Here is a 15,580-nt window from a genome sequence, read left to right on the forward strand (position 1 = left end):
AGATCAGTTTGAGCTTTAAGATAGTTACATAGTATGGAGATTCAGGAAGTAAATCATTCACATCTAGTGCAGTTATCTAGAAAGGCCTTGTCAATGAAGTGGCACTTAACTAAATTGCTTTATTAATGTGAATGCCACTTCAATATATAAAAATGAATAAAAATATTAACATATAAACACTGTTTTCATACAACTCTAAAACGTATAGTATAACACATAAAACCGAAACTCCAAAACCAATAAAAATTTAATTTCCAACATTAATGTGATGGATAGCGATAGGCTGCAGAAATAAAATTCTTGCTTACAATGTAAATTCCTAAGGTTTAGTGTTGTTAGTGAAGGTTTGGGGGCTGGGCTGCTTGAGTTTGAATCCTAGCTTTGCTACCTCCATTCTGTATGCCCATGGACAGGTTGCATAGCCTCTCTAGTTTTATTACTCATAAAATGGGGTTCCTAACTTATAGGGCTATTGTGAAGATTAAATAAGTTAGTACATGTAAAATGGATAGACAGCTCCAGACATGATAATAAATATACAGTGATTCCCGGCTATTAAAACTGACTGCTACAGCAAAGATTATTTTGAGCTCAATTCCTGTCATTGAATGTCATGTAGTGACTCAGTTTTCCCACTTGCATTCATATCATTATGAAACTTGGCTCTGATATGGAGCTATGACATCTTTGGCATTTGTTGACAAGACTGCATCACTAACTTATTTGTCTGCCTCTGAGAGAAAATACCTATTCCTTTACAATGAGAAATGCAGTTACCCAATGGGCAAGTTTAGTTACGTGAGTATTCCCACTACCATCAGCAATCTCGTACCTATTCTGTCTCTACCAGGAATTAACTAGAAAACTGAGTCTGAGAATTCACTGTGATGGTTGTAGAAATTCTGAAGTTCTTTCCCTTTGACAAATCTACCTGCCAAAAAACCAAGACATAATCAGAAGGTGGCTTGGTAGCATGAAATCACAGTCTATCAACTAGAAAACCCTGTATTCATTTCTACACTATAGGTAGCATGACTGATCGTATTTAAGATCAGTCTTGGGAGATAAATAGAATTTTTTCAAAGGGAAAGGTGTTCAGGTGATGGGTATAGCTTGAGCACAGGTATGAAGGTAAGAATATATGTTTTATGTCCCAGGATCAGTGAGTTGTGTGATTTAGCTAAAGCATGGGATGTATGAAAGGGTAATGAAAGATTAAACTGGAAAGGTAGGTTTCCAGTCCTTCATTTCCTGGAGGACTTTGCATACCAGAATGAGAAATCAGGCATGCACTCTTTCCTCCCCTGCTCCCAGTTTTGTTTTTGTTTTTGAGCAATAAAGTGGCATGAACAGAATTATACCTTAGGAAGATTGATCTGAAGACATAATGTTTGAATAGATTAGAATGAGGGAGGACCCAGAGGAAAGTAAATTAGAGAGAAGGCGATCCCAGTAGTTCAACTAAAAGTATTCATAACCTAAAGAGAGAGTCAATAGAAAGAAAATAACGTATGAGTAATGTTATTGTGTTAGACTACAGGAGTTGCCAATATATTGTATGTAAAGATTGACAGAGTTTTTAAATATTACCAAAATTTTAGTCTGAAGGAATGGTTGTGTCAATAAGAAAGAAGTCAGGATAGTTTGGTTTTGTGGGAAATAAAAAAGAGGCTTTGGATATGTTGAGTTGGGGTCTTAACAGAATATGCCCCAGCTGGCAGAATAGGTACCCAGCAGGAAACTGGCAAATCCAGAAGTAGAAGTAGGGATGAAAATGTGGGAGTTGTCTAGCAGATGATAGTTGAAATTGTGAAAATTCACCATGGGAGAGAAGAGGACAAAGGACCACTGATACTGAGGAATATTTACTTACCTTAAGAAGGAAGGAAGGGATACAGAATAGTGCAAGAACTAAGAGATCCAAGTGTTCATAAGCTAAGACAAGAGAGAACTGCAGAAGGGAGGAGGTGGTCTGAACACTGAAAAAGGGCTGTAGGATTTGGTGGTTGGAAGTTACTGCTGACCTGCAGGGGTAGCATGTTCTTCCCTGCCCCCCCACCCCACCCCCACCTCATATATTGAGAACACAAGGAAATAGAGGGAGCGGATGGTGAGGAAGTGGAGACAGCGCATGAAACAGTTCTTTCAAAAAGATTGGCAAAGAAAGAGGAGAGAAAGAAGATGGGAAGAGGGTGATGGTGGGTTCCAAGAAATACTTGTGTGTGTGTGTTTTAATAGATGAGGGTAACTTCAGTTGAGAAGGGGCAGAGAACAATAATAATTAAGGAATCAAGAGGGTAAGTGACTGCTTACGTTCTGTAAGGAGGCTAGGAGGAATACGATCGAGAGCACTAGTAAATGGGTTAGCCTAGACAAAGGAACTCTAATTCAGAAATAAGGGCAAAGCAGCACTAAGAGATACCAAGGAACTGAGGGGAAAGGAAAGAAAATGGAGAGAAGTGTTTTCAGAAGTTCTCAGTATTCTCAAGAAAGATAAGGCAAAGGAATCTGCTGAGAAGAGAGAGGTGATTGGAGTTGGAGTTTGATGGTAGGAAAGGTCTTGGAACAGCTACCAGTGCATATTTATTAGGGAGTTCACCAGATGAGAAGGGCTGTAAGGACGCAGCGGGAGCCGGCTAGTATGCGTCTGTGGTAGAGAATGTGACTGTGTATCTTTCTCTAGGAATATTAAACGCACTGATGACAAGGAAAGTAAATGCAGTGTGTTGCCCAGCACTGGAAAGATGGCAGAAGATCATGGGGATGAGGGATTCTAATAGTTTTCCAAGTGCTTTTTTGAAATACTAGGAACTCCTAGATGTGTAAAATGCTTTGGTGAGGATAAAGAGGGCATTCACAGAGGTATAGGAGGTATGAAGAAAGTAGAAATTGTTTTTTTTAAGAGTTTGAGATATTGGAGCTGTAGCATGCCTAATGTTGAAGTTGAAGGCTTATGCCTGTTGGCGCTTAGAATGGAATAGAGCTGGAATTCTTCACTTTGGAAAGGTAGACAGTTTATAAGGCCAAAGTGTTGATAGATTAATTCAAAAGGATATTGGCAGGAAATAGAGTGGAGGGACAATTTTGAACCTCTTGGAGAAGGAAAACTGACAAGGAAGATGAGAAGGTTGAATAAGTCAGTGACTTGATCTTCAGCTGAGGAAAGAATAGCTGGTGAGTCAAGGTGGAGGAAAGTAGTGCAGAAGGAGCAGTAAAAGGCCAGGGCACTTTAGTCTTCCTTCCAGGATATAAAACCCCTATAGCCCTAGCTTCTACACTTACTATGACTTTGGGTAAATTACGTAGCCTTACTAAGCTTCAGTTTTTTCTTCTGTGAAAACAAGATAAAAATAGTGTCTACCTCATAGGATTATTGTGATTCCTCGGTGAGATAATGTATGTAAAACATATAGCACAGAACCTACCAAATATATTAGATGTTCTTGCTGCCGTTGCTGACATTGACATGTATAAAAGATACGTAGATTTTGCATAAATTAGGCTATGCTGTGTCACTGAGTGCAGCATAGAATAGATACCACTTGTGACCAGTGTCACTCCTGACACTGAGAAGTGTTAATACCAGAGCCCTTCACATCTCTCACCTTTAAGTAGTAGGACTCACCTTCACCGAAACATTTTAGAAGTTTGTATCATCACAGAAATACGGTTTTTAGTAAATTTGAGGAGAATAGGGATATCCATGGAATCAAGGGAATTTGTTCAAAAGGAAACAAGAACAGTAGAAGGAGCTGGTAGATTTGTACCACATCCAACTAAATTGTGGAAGAGCTTCTCCGAGTTGTATTTCTAGAGCTGAAGCTGGCCATGCCAGGGATTAGACATATAAAGGATAGAGTGGTAACCTGGGAGACCATGTTAGCTGTAGGGAAGCAGGTTGATGCTCGTGGAAGACATACAAATACAGTAACAGAATCCCAAGTGTCAAAACAGGGCTGGCAGTAGGAGCTCAGAGAAAGGAGAGATTCCTTTTGTTGTTGTTGTTGTTTTAAACTTAGGTGCTCTTCAGATGGCCCATGTAACCTCAGTTCTAGGAAAACATAGCTTCAAAAATGAAAAGAGTTACTCTGAGTTCTAAGTAACTTTACCCCTTCTTCTAGCCCTTGGAATTTGCTCTGTAGGAGTTTGTTTTTTAAATCTTTGGTCACAGGAAAGTAAATCTTTGACTTATGAGAGTTCACATTCTACATCTCTTACTACTTTTCCTTGCTGTTTTTGGCAGGTAAATGGCCAAGACCTAAAGAACCTGCTGCACCAGGATGCTGTAGACCTCTTTCGTAATGCAGGCTATGCTGTGTCCCTGAGAGTGCAGCACAGGGTAGGTGTCATTTGCTGCCACCAGGCTTTTGTAACGTTGTGAATAAATCATGTGGTGTAATTTTCAGTAGTGTGTTTGGCTTTTTTCCTTTCACTGTCATTCTTTTGAAGAACCTGTCTGGCACAGGCAGGGGTCTTCTGAGACTTTTGCTTATCATTAAAGGAAATTTATAACAGTATGTTTGCAACCCAGGTCGTAGCTTCAAGGTAATGTGCCCTAAAGATAAAGCTTGACAACCAAATTAAAATAAATGGGGAAAAATACAACCAGAATCAATTTTATTTCATACTAGGGAAGGAAACATATGTCTGCCCTTGAACATTCTTATTTATGAAACTAAGTGCAACGATGGTGGGTTTTTTGATACCCACTATGTGCTTTTCCCTATCACCACAACGAACCCTTTTCTTATCAACTTGGGGATCCTCTTGACCAAAGTTCTAGTGCTCAAACGGGAGCTCCAGGAGAAAGGAAATGGGATTCAGAATTCAGTCAAGTTAGCACCTATTCTACATCCATTCCTTAGTTCCTAGTGTTTTATAATTTGGATGATGAGAAGAGAAGCCTGAGTGGACATAATTCCTCTCATAGCACGAAGGACTTTGGAATGCATTTACAACACAGTTTAATTGTACCTTTAAAGTTACTCCCTCTTGAACTGATGCTGTCTTTGCTTCATTAACTCCTGAGTGAGGCTTCAAAGGCTGAAGAGTTCAACAGGAGATAGTAAAAAAAAGTGGAGAGGGCAAGGCACAAAAGATACCTGAGAAAACAGCTGGGGTTGCAAGCAGAATCTCAGTGTGGTGGATTAGAAAACAGGTTTATAGGAGACATATTGGTATTCAGCTGCTTCTGCCTTGGCTCTTCTTTGTTTCGAAAGCATGGGAGAATGTATGCAATAGGTAAAGGCAAGCAAATATAGGCATATGCTTTAGATATGATTAGTGTTCTTTTTGAAGGCATGTGAGAAGTGATTTACAAGGTTCATTTTTTAGGAAACATCCATAAATAACTCCAAACAAAACAGATTCTTCTGGTCAAGGAATTGGCCTAGCCCTAAAAACCATGTCTTTCTATTGAGCGTGTTCTCTCAGGACATCTCATCAGGAAATGAATGAAAGATGTAGAGGTGGGATAGAGGATAGAAAAGGTAGTTTGTTCAGTCTTGTCTTTCAGATTGAGGGGGTCAGAGTTTCATGGATTGTAATGAGGAGATTAAATGTAACTAAAAATGGCATCGCAGTTGCTGCCACTTACCTATTAAAAGTTAATGTTAATCTAATTCGAAAAGATACATGCACCCCAATGTTCATAGCACTGTTTACAATAGCCAGCACATGGAAGCAACCTAAGTGTGCAGATGAATGGATAAAGAAGATGTGGGTGTGTGGGTGTGTGTGTGTGTAATGGAATATTACTCAGACGTAAAAACGAATGAAATATTGCCATTTGCAGGAACATGGATGGACTTAAGAGATTATCATATTAAGTGAAGTAAGTCAGACAAAGAAAGACAAATACTGTATGATATCACTTATATGTGGAATCTTAAAAAGTGATACAAATGAACTTATTTATGAAACAGAAATAGACTCATAGACATAGAAAACAAACTTATGGTTACCAGAGAGGATAGTGGGGGCAGGTGGGGGAGAGATAAATTAGGAGTTTTGGGATTAGCAGATGCACACTACTATGTATAAAATAGATAAACAAGAACCTGCTGTATAGCACAGGGAACTATATTCAATATCATGTAATAACTGTAATGGAAAAGAATCTGAAAAAGGATATGTATATAAGTGAATCGCCTTGCTGTACACCTGAAACTAATACAACATTGTAAATTAACTATACTTCAGTTTTAAAAAACGGTTTAAAAAAAAGGTAATGTTAAGAAAGGCTACCTTTTACAAAATTGATTGAAATAAAGAAAGACCACCAGCCTCAAAAGGGAATGCTTAGGCAATGAAAAAGTATAACTGTTAGGATATGATTTATTTTTACTTATTTACCTTTGAGTCTTTTACTTCCATTCCATGTAGGTTTCACCTTTACCTTTGCCTAGTATTACAGAATAGGGGATGAAGGACAGGACCCCACCTTCAGAAGTAGGGGGTACCTTTTGGGAATTGGAAAGTATTTCTAAATAATGGCATTGCACCTGTGTTAACATTGCTCAGAGCTGCTCTTACTGCACTCTGATGACTGATAACCTTTCTAGAAAGATGGACACCCCCTGCCCCTGCCCAGTAATTTCCAGGCTCCCTATAGGATCAACAGGCTTCACCTCATATCTTCATTTTGCTGGTATGATACACATATAGCTTGGTGGAGACAGTACAGAAATAGAAAGAGGTTATCTCAGGGGTCCCTTTAGGTCAGTAGCACAGCAAGGTTAAATGCCTCCCCATCAGATTTATTTTGTTTCCAAAGGATTGGTGAGATTGTTGTATCAACTCAGGACAGACAGAGAGGACTCCTGTTCGATAGTGCTTGGGGTTTACAGCTTTGGGTGGTATAGAGACTGTAGACCCAGGTAATGTGTCAGCTTGGACATTTCAGTTGTGGTAAACACACGTTGGTCACTAGAGTTAACATTTTTCTTCCTCTTCCAGTTACAGGTGCAGAATGGGCCTATAGGACATCACGGTGAAGGGGAGCCAAGTGGTATTCCCATAACTGTGGTGCTGGTGCCAGTGTTTGCCCTCATCATGGTAGCAGCCTGGGCCTTCGTGAGATACCGGCAGCGACTTTGAAAAGCTTGCTTTCTTCCAGTGCTCCCAGAGAAGAAGATACATTTCTCTCTTTCTCTCACCCTCCTCCCCTGCCGTTCTCCCATAACTTTCCCTCTCTCTACATAGCCAACACACGATTTAAAGAGACTGCTACCCAACCAGAACCTTGCTGCTCGAAATCTCTAAATCCTCATACTCTAGTGGGAGAGTAAAGGCATTGTTTGAAGGAAAGCTGAAAGAAGGACTTGCTTAGAACAAATGAAGAGTTATATATTTTACTAGAACCACCAATAGAAGTTCAGCTGCAACCCAGAGAGGGAGAGGTCCAGTCTTCCCATCACCATGCGTGATTCCTTTTTTCTTACCTGGCATGTGTCAAAGATCAGCTGTAATAAGAGGAAGAAAGGATTTTTCTCTTTAATGATCTTCGTTGGGAAGTTTTTGTGTCCTTTATTTAATTTCTAACTACCTACTTGGGCACCTACTTTGTATCAAACAAAGGTGAATGAGGAGAGAATTTCTACTTTTTTAAAAAAGCAAATATATATATATATATATATATATATATATATATATATATATATACACACACACACGTACGTATTCATATATGATAGTATAATAGTGATGCCTTACGGAGAATTAAAGAGGTAGAAAGCAACTCTGGTTTCTGGGTTTCTGATGTTAAGAATTAAGGGATAATCTTAATTGAAGAATTCAATATGTAGCGGGAGTGAGAGAGTGAGCCTTAAGAGAGGATGCAACTAATTAAAAATCTTAGAACAATATTTCTTCTCATAATAGCTGCGGTGAAGTTGAGGTAAAATGCCATAATCCAGCTTTGTGCAAGTCAGTCTGTTTAAAAAACTCGGGAGATGTAAATATAAACCTTACTAATCTCTGGGCTACCCTAGTGACTGTTTTGGTACCTTACAGACCCGTTAAAGCTGGAATGACTGCGGTCAGAGCTATAACTATGGCGATGGGGCCAAACCAACCCAGTGAAAAAACTCAGGCTATCTTCCAGTCTTTCCTGTTTCTACTAACAGGCAAAATCTGAGAAAGGGACTGCTCCCAGCAGGATGGGCATGAAATCAGCTCTGCTTCAATTCAGTTAAGTTGAAAGGGTTTGGATTGCTACTGTTTTTTGAAAGGTTCTGAACACTGGTTATGGCTTTTAATGAATAAATCGTTTTGAAGGGAAGGCGAAGAAAAGAGTTTTGTTTGTTTTAGGGGCTAGGGAAGTTTGGTGGATGTTTCAAGGGGAAACCTTATGGATGAATGGATGCTAGGGAATACCAGGGATATAAATGAGGTGGGAACCCTCCTGTTCATGTGGTATTGAAAGTTGGTTTTAAAGCACTAAGGAGAGCTGAACCAAGACTAATTTTCTGGCTTAAAGAAAATCATTTCCATCCTCTAAATATACTGGCCAGGCTATAGGCTTTATATAATCTTGACAGCAACAGTATGAAGACTTTCCCTCAGGCAGTCAGTTGTGTCCAATTTTTAGCATGAATGATCTGGTAAGAATTTTGTAAATGTTGATTGGACATCAGCTTTGTTATGACTTTTACAAAGAAGCAAAATACATAGCCTCCATTCCTAAAGGGTTTTTTTTTTTTGGTTCCAGTTGGGAAGAGAACACCTTTACACATAATATACAATTACCTCCATAGGCAAGGCAATGTAAGTTAGTGTCAAATTTATACTGCAAACCAAAGGGAATGGTTACTGAGAATAGAGGCACTTGAGAACGTTCCATGGAGGAAGGGGACAAGTTAAGGACCCTTGAGGAGCTCGCAGTCAAGAGAATTCATAAATAGATGAGAAGTTAAAAGTATATCATCAGGTTAAGTAATAGTTGAGAACAATAATAAAAGAAATGGTACTTTTCAGAGTATGATGCAGCTACAAAGACGTGCAGACACATTTTCTTTTTTCTTTTTTTTTTTTTTTTTTAGGAATTCAGAAAAAGAAAGCTGTCACGTAATGGCATCAGGCCTGAGTGGAAAGGGAAGGCTTTTAAAAATAAAAACCCCAGTTAAGACCTTGCCTCTGGGTCACCTATTGGTATAAGAAGAAACTTGCTATTAACAATCCTAAGAGGATTTCTGCCTTCAGACCTGAACTGTTCAGTACCTCTGAGACTCACTTAGACAACTGCATTCATAGGTTCCATGGAGAAACCCTAACAGTATTCCAGTTCTCACCTCAACCAGCCCCTCTGTGGAGGCACAACCTTGGGTGCCCTCCCTGTATCTGGAGGAATGTGCAGCAGCTTCTGCAGTGGGCCTGCTTTCCTCCCAGGATTCCTTTCGGGGTTTGGACATTAACTCCTGAGAGGACCTTGAGACATACAAAAGGAAGCAAATGGCAAGCAGCAAGGAAAGCTATTTTGTTTTTTGTTTGTTGGTATATGTAAATAAAAACACCTATCCCATCCCATCATTGGTAGAGGTTTTGCTTTGGTTGATAATAGGGATTCCAATGCACTTTAATAATTCAGGTTTTCTCTGGAATTAAATAGCATTTAAAGATCAATATAGTAAAGGTTTAGGCAAGTATGCTACTTCAATTATGTTCTTATTTCTGATTCTCTGGAAAATTAAATTATCGTAGATGAAGTATTGGAGTCCATTGTAGGTCATTAAAAAATTCATCCTATTTATAGATTGAATCTAACATTTCTATCACTTTATCGATTGTAGCTAATATTATTCCCACCTAAATTACTATGTTCAAAGTTTTAAAAATTGAATGAAAATCTTTTTTAAGACATTTACTTAAAACACTTTGCTACATTTATCCTATATTATACATACAATTCGAATAAGACATTGTTTGCTTCAGTCATCTCTTCCTGCCAGGTTTTAACCAATGCTATTGATTTAACTTAATCACACCATCTAGACATGTATAATAGAAAAAGGAAATTAATACCTGTTACTACATTCTGTGCCAGGTTCTAAACTAAACCCTGATTGGTAACACTGTTTCTTCATGCCTCACAACTCTGAAGTCTAAGTATTGTTAAAAAGACACTCAAGAAAAGAGAATAAATTGTTCTACTGAGATTACATAGGTGGTAATAATAGAATCAGGATTTAAACTCAGGACTTCAGGTGCCACCACCAATATTTCCTTACTGGCAGTGGTTCTCAAAGTGAGGTCTCTGGACAAAAACATCAGCATTACCTGGGAACTTCTTAGGAAAGCAAATTCTTGGGCTCTACCCTAGACCTACTGAATCAGAAATTGAGTAGGGCACCCAGCAATCTGTTTTAATACTCCCTCCAGGTGACTGATGCACATTAAAGTTTGAGAATCATTGCTCTATGCCAATAGTCACCTTTTTCTCAGGTTAGAATCACCCAGAGAGCTGATAAAAATTCTGATGCCGAGGCTGCACCTAGATCAATTAAGCAGAATCTCTAGGGGTGGGAATAGGGCAACAGTAGAACAGAGTTCATCATGTAATTCCAGTGTGCAGTGTCGGAAAAAAAAAAAAAAAAACGCTCTGGCATTTAAACCTAGACACTATTTAAATTATTGAATTACATAACGGGCGTTGCTCCAGCCAAAAATGAGAATTGCACTTGGGCCTTTTTGGAGCCCAGCTCTCCATTAGCTTCTGCCTCAAGTATAGATGTGGAATAAGAAGTGGAGCAGTATTTGGCTTCTGATTTGCTAAGGACTGACCAAACTCCAGCAAAAAGTATTAGCGTGTCAGTGTGTGCATCTATTAAAACCAAATCATAGAACATTGGACCTAAAAGATTCTAGGATGAATCTCTCTTAAAGATGAGAAAATCAAGGTTCAGAGATGTGAACTAACTTAACCCAGATCAAAGACCTAGTCTGTGGCAGAGGTACCCTTTCTGTCCATATATATGTCTTGAATGTATCCACTATATGAACATAGACAGAACTATCCTTTTTATCTCAGTCCACTTCCATCTTCTTTCTTTGGGCCTTGAATAAAGATCAGAAGAACTGATTGACAGCTGAAGGGTATTGCAAGCATCATGCAGAATTGGGAGATTACACAGAGTAATCTGAGAAAGACCTTGTATCGAATTCAATCAGATGATCTCTTCTGAGACTAATTCCAATAGTTCAAAACTAGAAAAGTATCTTTTTTACATTGGACATTGTTTTTGTTGTATAGATAAGCAATTTTTAAAATATTTTTTAAATGAAACAATATAAGGTTCTCAACTATGTGGGGGAGTAGAGTTCATGTAATTTCACGTGAAGACAATAAACATTTTATTCTAACTATTTTAGTTGAAATTTATCTTTGGACAGATGAGAGTTTTTTCATTCAACAAATGAGTGCCTACTATGTGCTAGGTGCTGAAAATATATATTAAATATGGTCACTCTAAGCTAAAATAGCTCATCATCTGAAAGTGGGGGAGTATTTTTTGGTGATCTTGATGTTAAAGTATTTTTCTGATATCACCTAGAAATAGTAGATTGAGTTGTGAAGCTCTTTACCTCTCATTTATAATAGGTTTACAGTTGGTATCCTGGGGTAAGCCCCTTTTGCTGTTTCTCTTTTTATCTGCAAATCTTTTTGAGATAAACACTCACATCCAAAAGGGCAATTGCTATCAAAAGGAAAACAGTATTTTAAGGAATTCTGTTCTGATCAGAACCAAGTTCTTAACAGCCATAGTCTCTTGCCTGATGTTGATATTTATAGAGAGACTCCAAAGCACTTGATCTGCTTACCTGATATACTTGATGATACTGTGATAACCTATATGATAAGAAAGCATTGTTGTGTCTAAAGAAATTATAGCAACCACTAGGTCTTGTTTCAAAATGTTTTCCTTACTGTTCATATTCTCTTTCTTTTTGCAGGGGAAAAGGGGAAAGGGAGAGCTGAAATGTGGTTTCAAATACAAGTCAATCATTAACAGAGTCATTTACAAAAGAACTTTGTATTTACTGTAATCATTAAATTGCTTGACCAGTCACAGGAAAATGGATGATCCTTCCTACTTTGCAGATTTGCAAATGGAACCACAAAATTGAATCCCATTTTAATTCTGTATCGGCAATGCTGATTTGAATATGAGTTTCTTATTACTGTTTTTGACGTTGAACATTGTTTTTATTGTGTAAAATACATGTGCATTTTACCCCCAAGACATGTTAGTCTTTATAAGATTATTTTCCTTATGAACCTTATTGTATTTGCTTCCTTTCTACTTTGATCCTAACGTCATATTGCATGCCTGGATCTAAACAGCAGTCAGTTTCTCAGATCAAATAGATGCCCTATAGCAACTTGGAAGATATATGGACATAAAACCATATTTTCTAAGGAATACCGTTATAAATTAAATATGTTAATGTTGCCATCAAAACAGATAATAAGCTCTCTTAAGCTTTGCTATTTGATACCAGATACAGTACATGAAATAATAGTGTATCTAACTGTGCCTAACTTAGTATTGGCATTCAACAAAAACTTGTTGCATTTGTCAGTAAATCTTTACAATCTTTTCCACCTTATTTTGGGGATTGTTGAATAAATATCTCCTTATTTAGCCACCAACTTCCTAGGGTAATGCTCTGACAGAGCAATGGAAAGAGAAAAGAAAGAAATCTAAATGATCAATTTGAGGCTTAGCTTTGACATAGAAGATTAGGAGATAAGGATAAGGGCTCTATCATGTACTGCTAATAATAATTGGCTAACAATTATTAAGCTCTCATCAATTTATTTCAATCTTAATCTTATTTTAGCTACTGTGCTAAGCCCTTTACATGTGTTTATTTAAGCCTCACAACAACTCTATAACTGCTGCTGTTATCCCCATTTTACAGATGAGATAAGTAAGACAGATTAATTTGCCTAAATTACACAGCTGTTAAGTGCCAGAGCTGGGATTTAAACTTAGGCAGTTTAGCTCCAGAACCTACATACATAACCATGACGCTATGCTGTCTCTACTCTCCATGGTTCCAGGCACTACATTGGGCCATCCTTTTCCATAACTTATAAATGTCAGTGAATTCTCACAACTATGCGAGTCAGTATCAGTAATTCTATTTTTATAGATAGGGTAACTCAAGGCCTAAAGAAGTTAATAACTTGCTCAAGATACATTGCTAATTAGTGCCAGACGTGGGAATTTCCTTCAAGCCAGTGAGGAGTCTTATTTCTCTTCCATCATTCCAGGAAATTAAAGTTTATTATACTGAATTTGGTTCAACCATGCTAGCATAGCCTTCCATTATGGATAATAGGGAATTGACTGCATTAGGTTAAATGTTCTACAACAATAGCAGTAGTAGTACCATTCATTTTATACAAAGTTTGAAAGCAATTACCAGCATTTGCTATCTGACTTGTCTTCCCTCCATCCCCCAAAACCTTACAAGATATATAGAAGACAGAAAAGGGTTTGTGCCACAGGATGTGAAAGGACTTGTCAGAACTGAATATTGACTTTTGCCCAAGTTACCTTGTATATAGCTGACTCTGATATGAAAAGTCATTATTGCTGTGTCATATGACTTAAACAAAGATCAGACCTGGAGTCAAAGTGCTAGTGTCTAACTGTTATGTGTACAGAATGGCCATTTTCTCCCTTGATGGGCAAAGAAGGTATGTAAGTTATCAACTACATAACAAAGCACTGCAAAACTTAATGGCTTAAATTTTTAAAAATTATTTTAAAAAAGATTCTATAAATTGACTGTTTCTTCTGCTACCACCTAGAGTCACATGGAACAGCAATCATCTGATGGCAGAAGAAGGGTAAGTAGTCCAAGATGGCCTCTCTCTCCTGTCTGGTACTTAGTGCTAGCTATAGCCAAGGGTTCCTTGCTTTTTCTCCACATGGCCTCTCATTTTCCAATAGACTAGATTGGGCTCTTCATAGCAGGGGAAGAGGGGGTTCTCAGGGAATTGTTCTAAGAAGGCAAGTCCCAATGTGGAAAGCACTAGTCAAGCCTTTGTACTTGTCACACTTGCTGATGTTTTATTGGCCAGACCAGGCCATGGCCAAGCCTAGAGTCATTATCGGATGGGACCTAAACCCCGCCTCTTGATGGAAGCAGTGCAAAGAATTTTTGGTCATTTTTAATCCACACAGGAAGAAACCCAACTTCAAACAGCGAAGACCAGGGGTCAGCAAATTTTTTCTCAAAGGACAAGATAGTAAATATTTTAGGCTTGCAGGCCTTGGGTCTTTGCAGTTTGGGTATGAAAGCAACCATAGACAATATATATGCAAAAGGGTGTGGCTGTTTTCCAGTAAAACTTTATTTACAAAAACTGAGGTCCTGCTACACGATAGTTTGAGGACTGCTGCCAAAGATTATCGCAGGTTGAGATAGACTTTTAAGAGTGAAAACGAGAGAAGAAAGCTCCCAAATGTTGATCCCTTGGAGTCCCAAATTGAGGAGCATTGACACATTTCCTAGGAAAGGCTCTTTTTTAAAATCTCTTATCCTACAAGAAAGAGAAGCCAGGGAAGGTTCAATGAAAATTTCCCCTGCTGTAATTTTGGAAATGAGTTGAAGAGTGACCATTGTCAGACTTCATGAAGCACCCATCATAGCCAGGATACCATCCAAAATTCAAGGATTCACATAAAAGTTATAACAATATTAAGAATTCACCAGGCACTTTATGGAAGTTATTTCATTCCATGCTTAAATAATCTTAATGGATTGAAATTATTACCCTATATTAAAGATGGAAAGATAGAACTTTGGAGATACGAAGTTAACTATCTCTAGTTAATATCATTATTAATGTTAAAACCTAAACCGTCAAGGTTTGAAACCAGAACCAGAATATTTTCTGGCTCCTTATACTCCACCACATTGCCCTTGCCTTTTGAGTTTGGAGGAGAGTAATCTATGTAGAAAAATAACTTACTGGAAAAATTATTTGGTACTAGTCACACACACACACACAAAATAGTGTCTCTTCAGATGCAGAAAAAAGATAGGGAATAAGAAAGGATTGGTAGTTTTCTCCTACCTGTTTTAAATATTGTGCATTAATACAATACTTGAGGTATAGTAAGGCCAAAAGATCAGGAGGAGACTGACATTGAAAAGATAGTTTGTTACTCACAGTTTCCAAGAAAGGAGGACACACTATGCCATGGGGGCCACACAGGGAAGCAGTGATGCTGGTCACAAAGCAGAGGGAGAGGGAGGAACTGTGGGCAAGAGACTTTATTGTGGTTTCCATGAGAAGGAACAGACAAGGCCAGGTAAGCAGGCTTAAGATTGGCTAGTTTGAATAATGTCAATGGTATTTGTGGCATAGGGGCTGTCCCTAGCTATCTGGTACCTGGCCTTGGGGTGATTAGGGCATGTGGATAGTGGCCCTAAGTGTGAGAGCTCAGAAAGGAGGTCATTGGAATGTGGGCTCTGGATTGTCTGGTTTGTATTTGAAAACTGCTCATGGGAGAGTTGTTTACTATCTCTAAAAATTGACTAACACTGGGAGGAGTAGTCCGTT

At 38.3% G+C, this 15,580-nt stretch overlaps 1 protein-coding gene across 3 annotated transcripts in view; it reads left to right on the forward strand.

Moving 5' to 3' along the window:
* The window catches only part of SYNJ2BP (synaptojanin 2 binding protein), a 45,973-nt gene that overhangs the window by 28,068 nt on the left and 2,325 nt on the right, over positions 1-15,580 (forward strand). The window contains exons 3-5 of one of the 3 annotated variants that reach the window (XR_009531717.1): positions 4,244-4,339; positions 6,958-7,578; positions 13,820-13,858. Coding sequence is in view for 1 of the 3 variants with exons in the window: in XM_060095923.1 (XP_059951906.1) it covers positions 4,244-4,339; positions 6,958-7,098 (237 nt within the window). In the remaining 2 variants the exon portion in view is untranslated. Of the gene's footprint in view, positions 1-4,243; positions 4,340-6,957; positions 9,786-13,819; positions 13,859-15,580 lie in introns of those variants that run through there. The other 2 variants (XR_009531718.1, XM_060095923.1) reach the window with 2 other exon arrangements.

Source organism: Mesoplodon densirostris, chromosome 4 (assembly GCF_025265405.1).
Source record: "Mesoplodon densirostris isolate mMesDen1 chromosome 4, mMesDen1 primary haplotype, whole genome shotgun sequence".
Classification (NCBI taxonomy): Eukaryota; Metazoa; Chordata; class Mammalia; order Artiodactyla; family Ziphiidae; genus Mesoplodon; species Mesoplodon densirostris.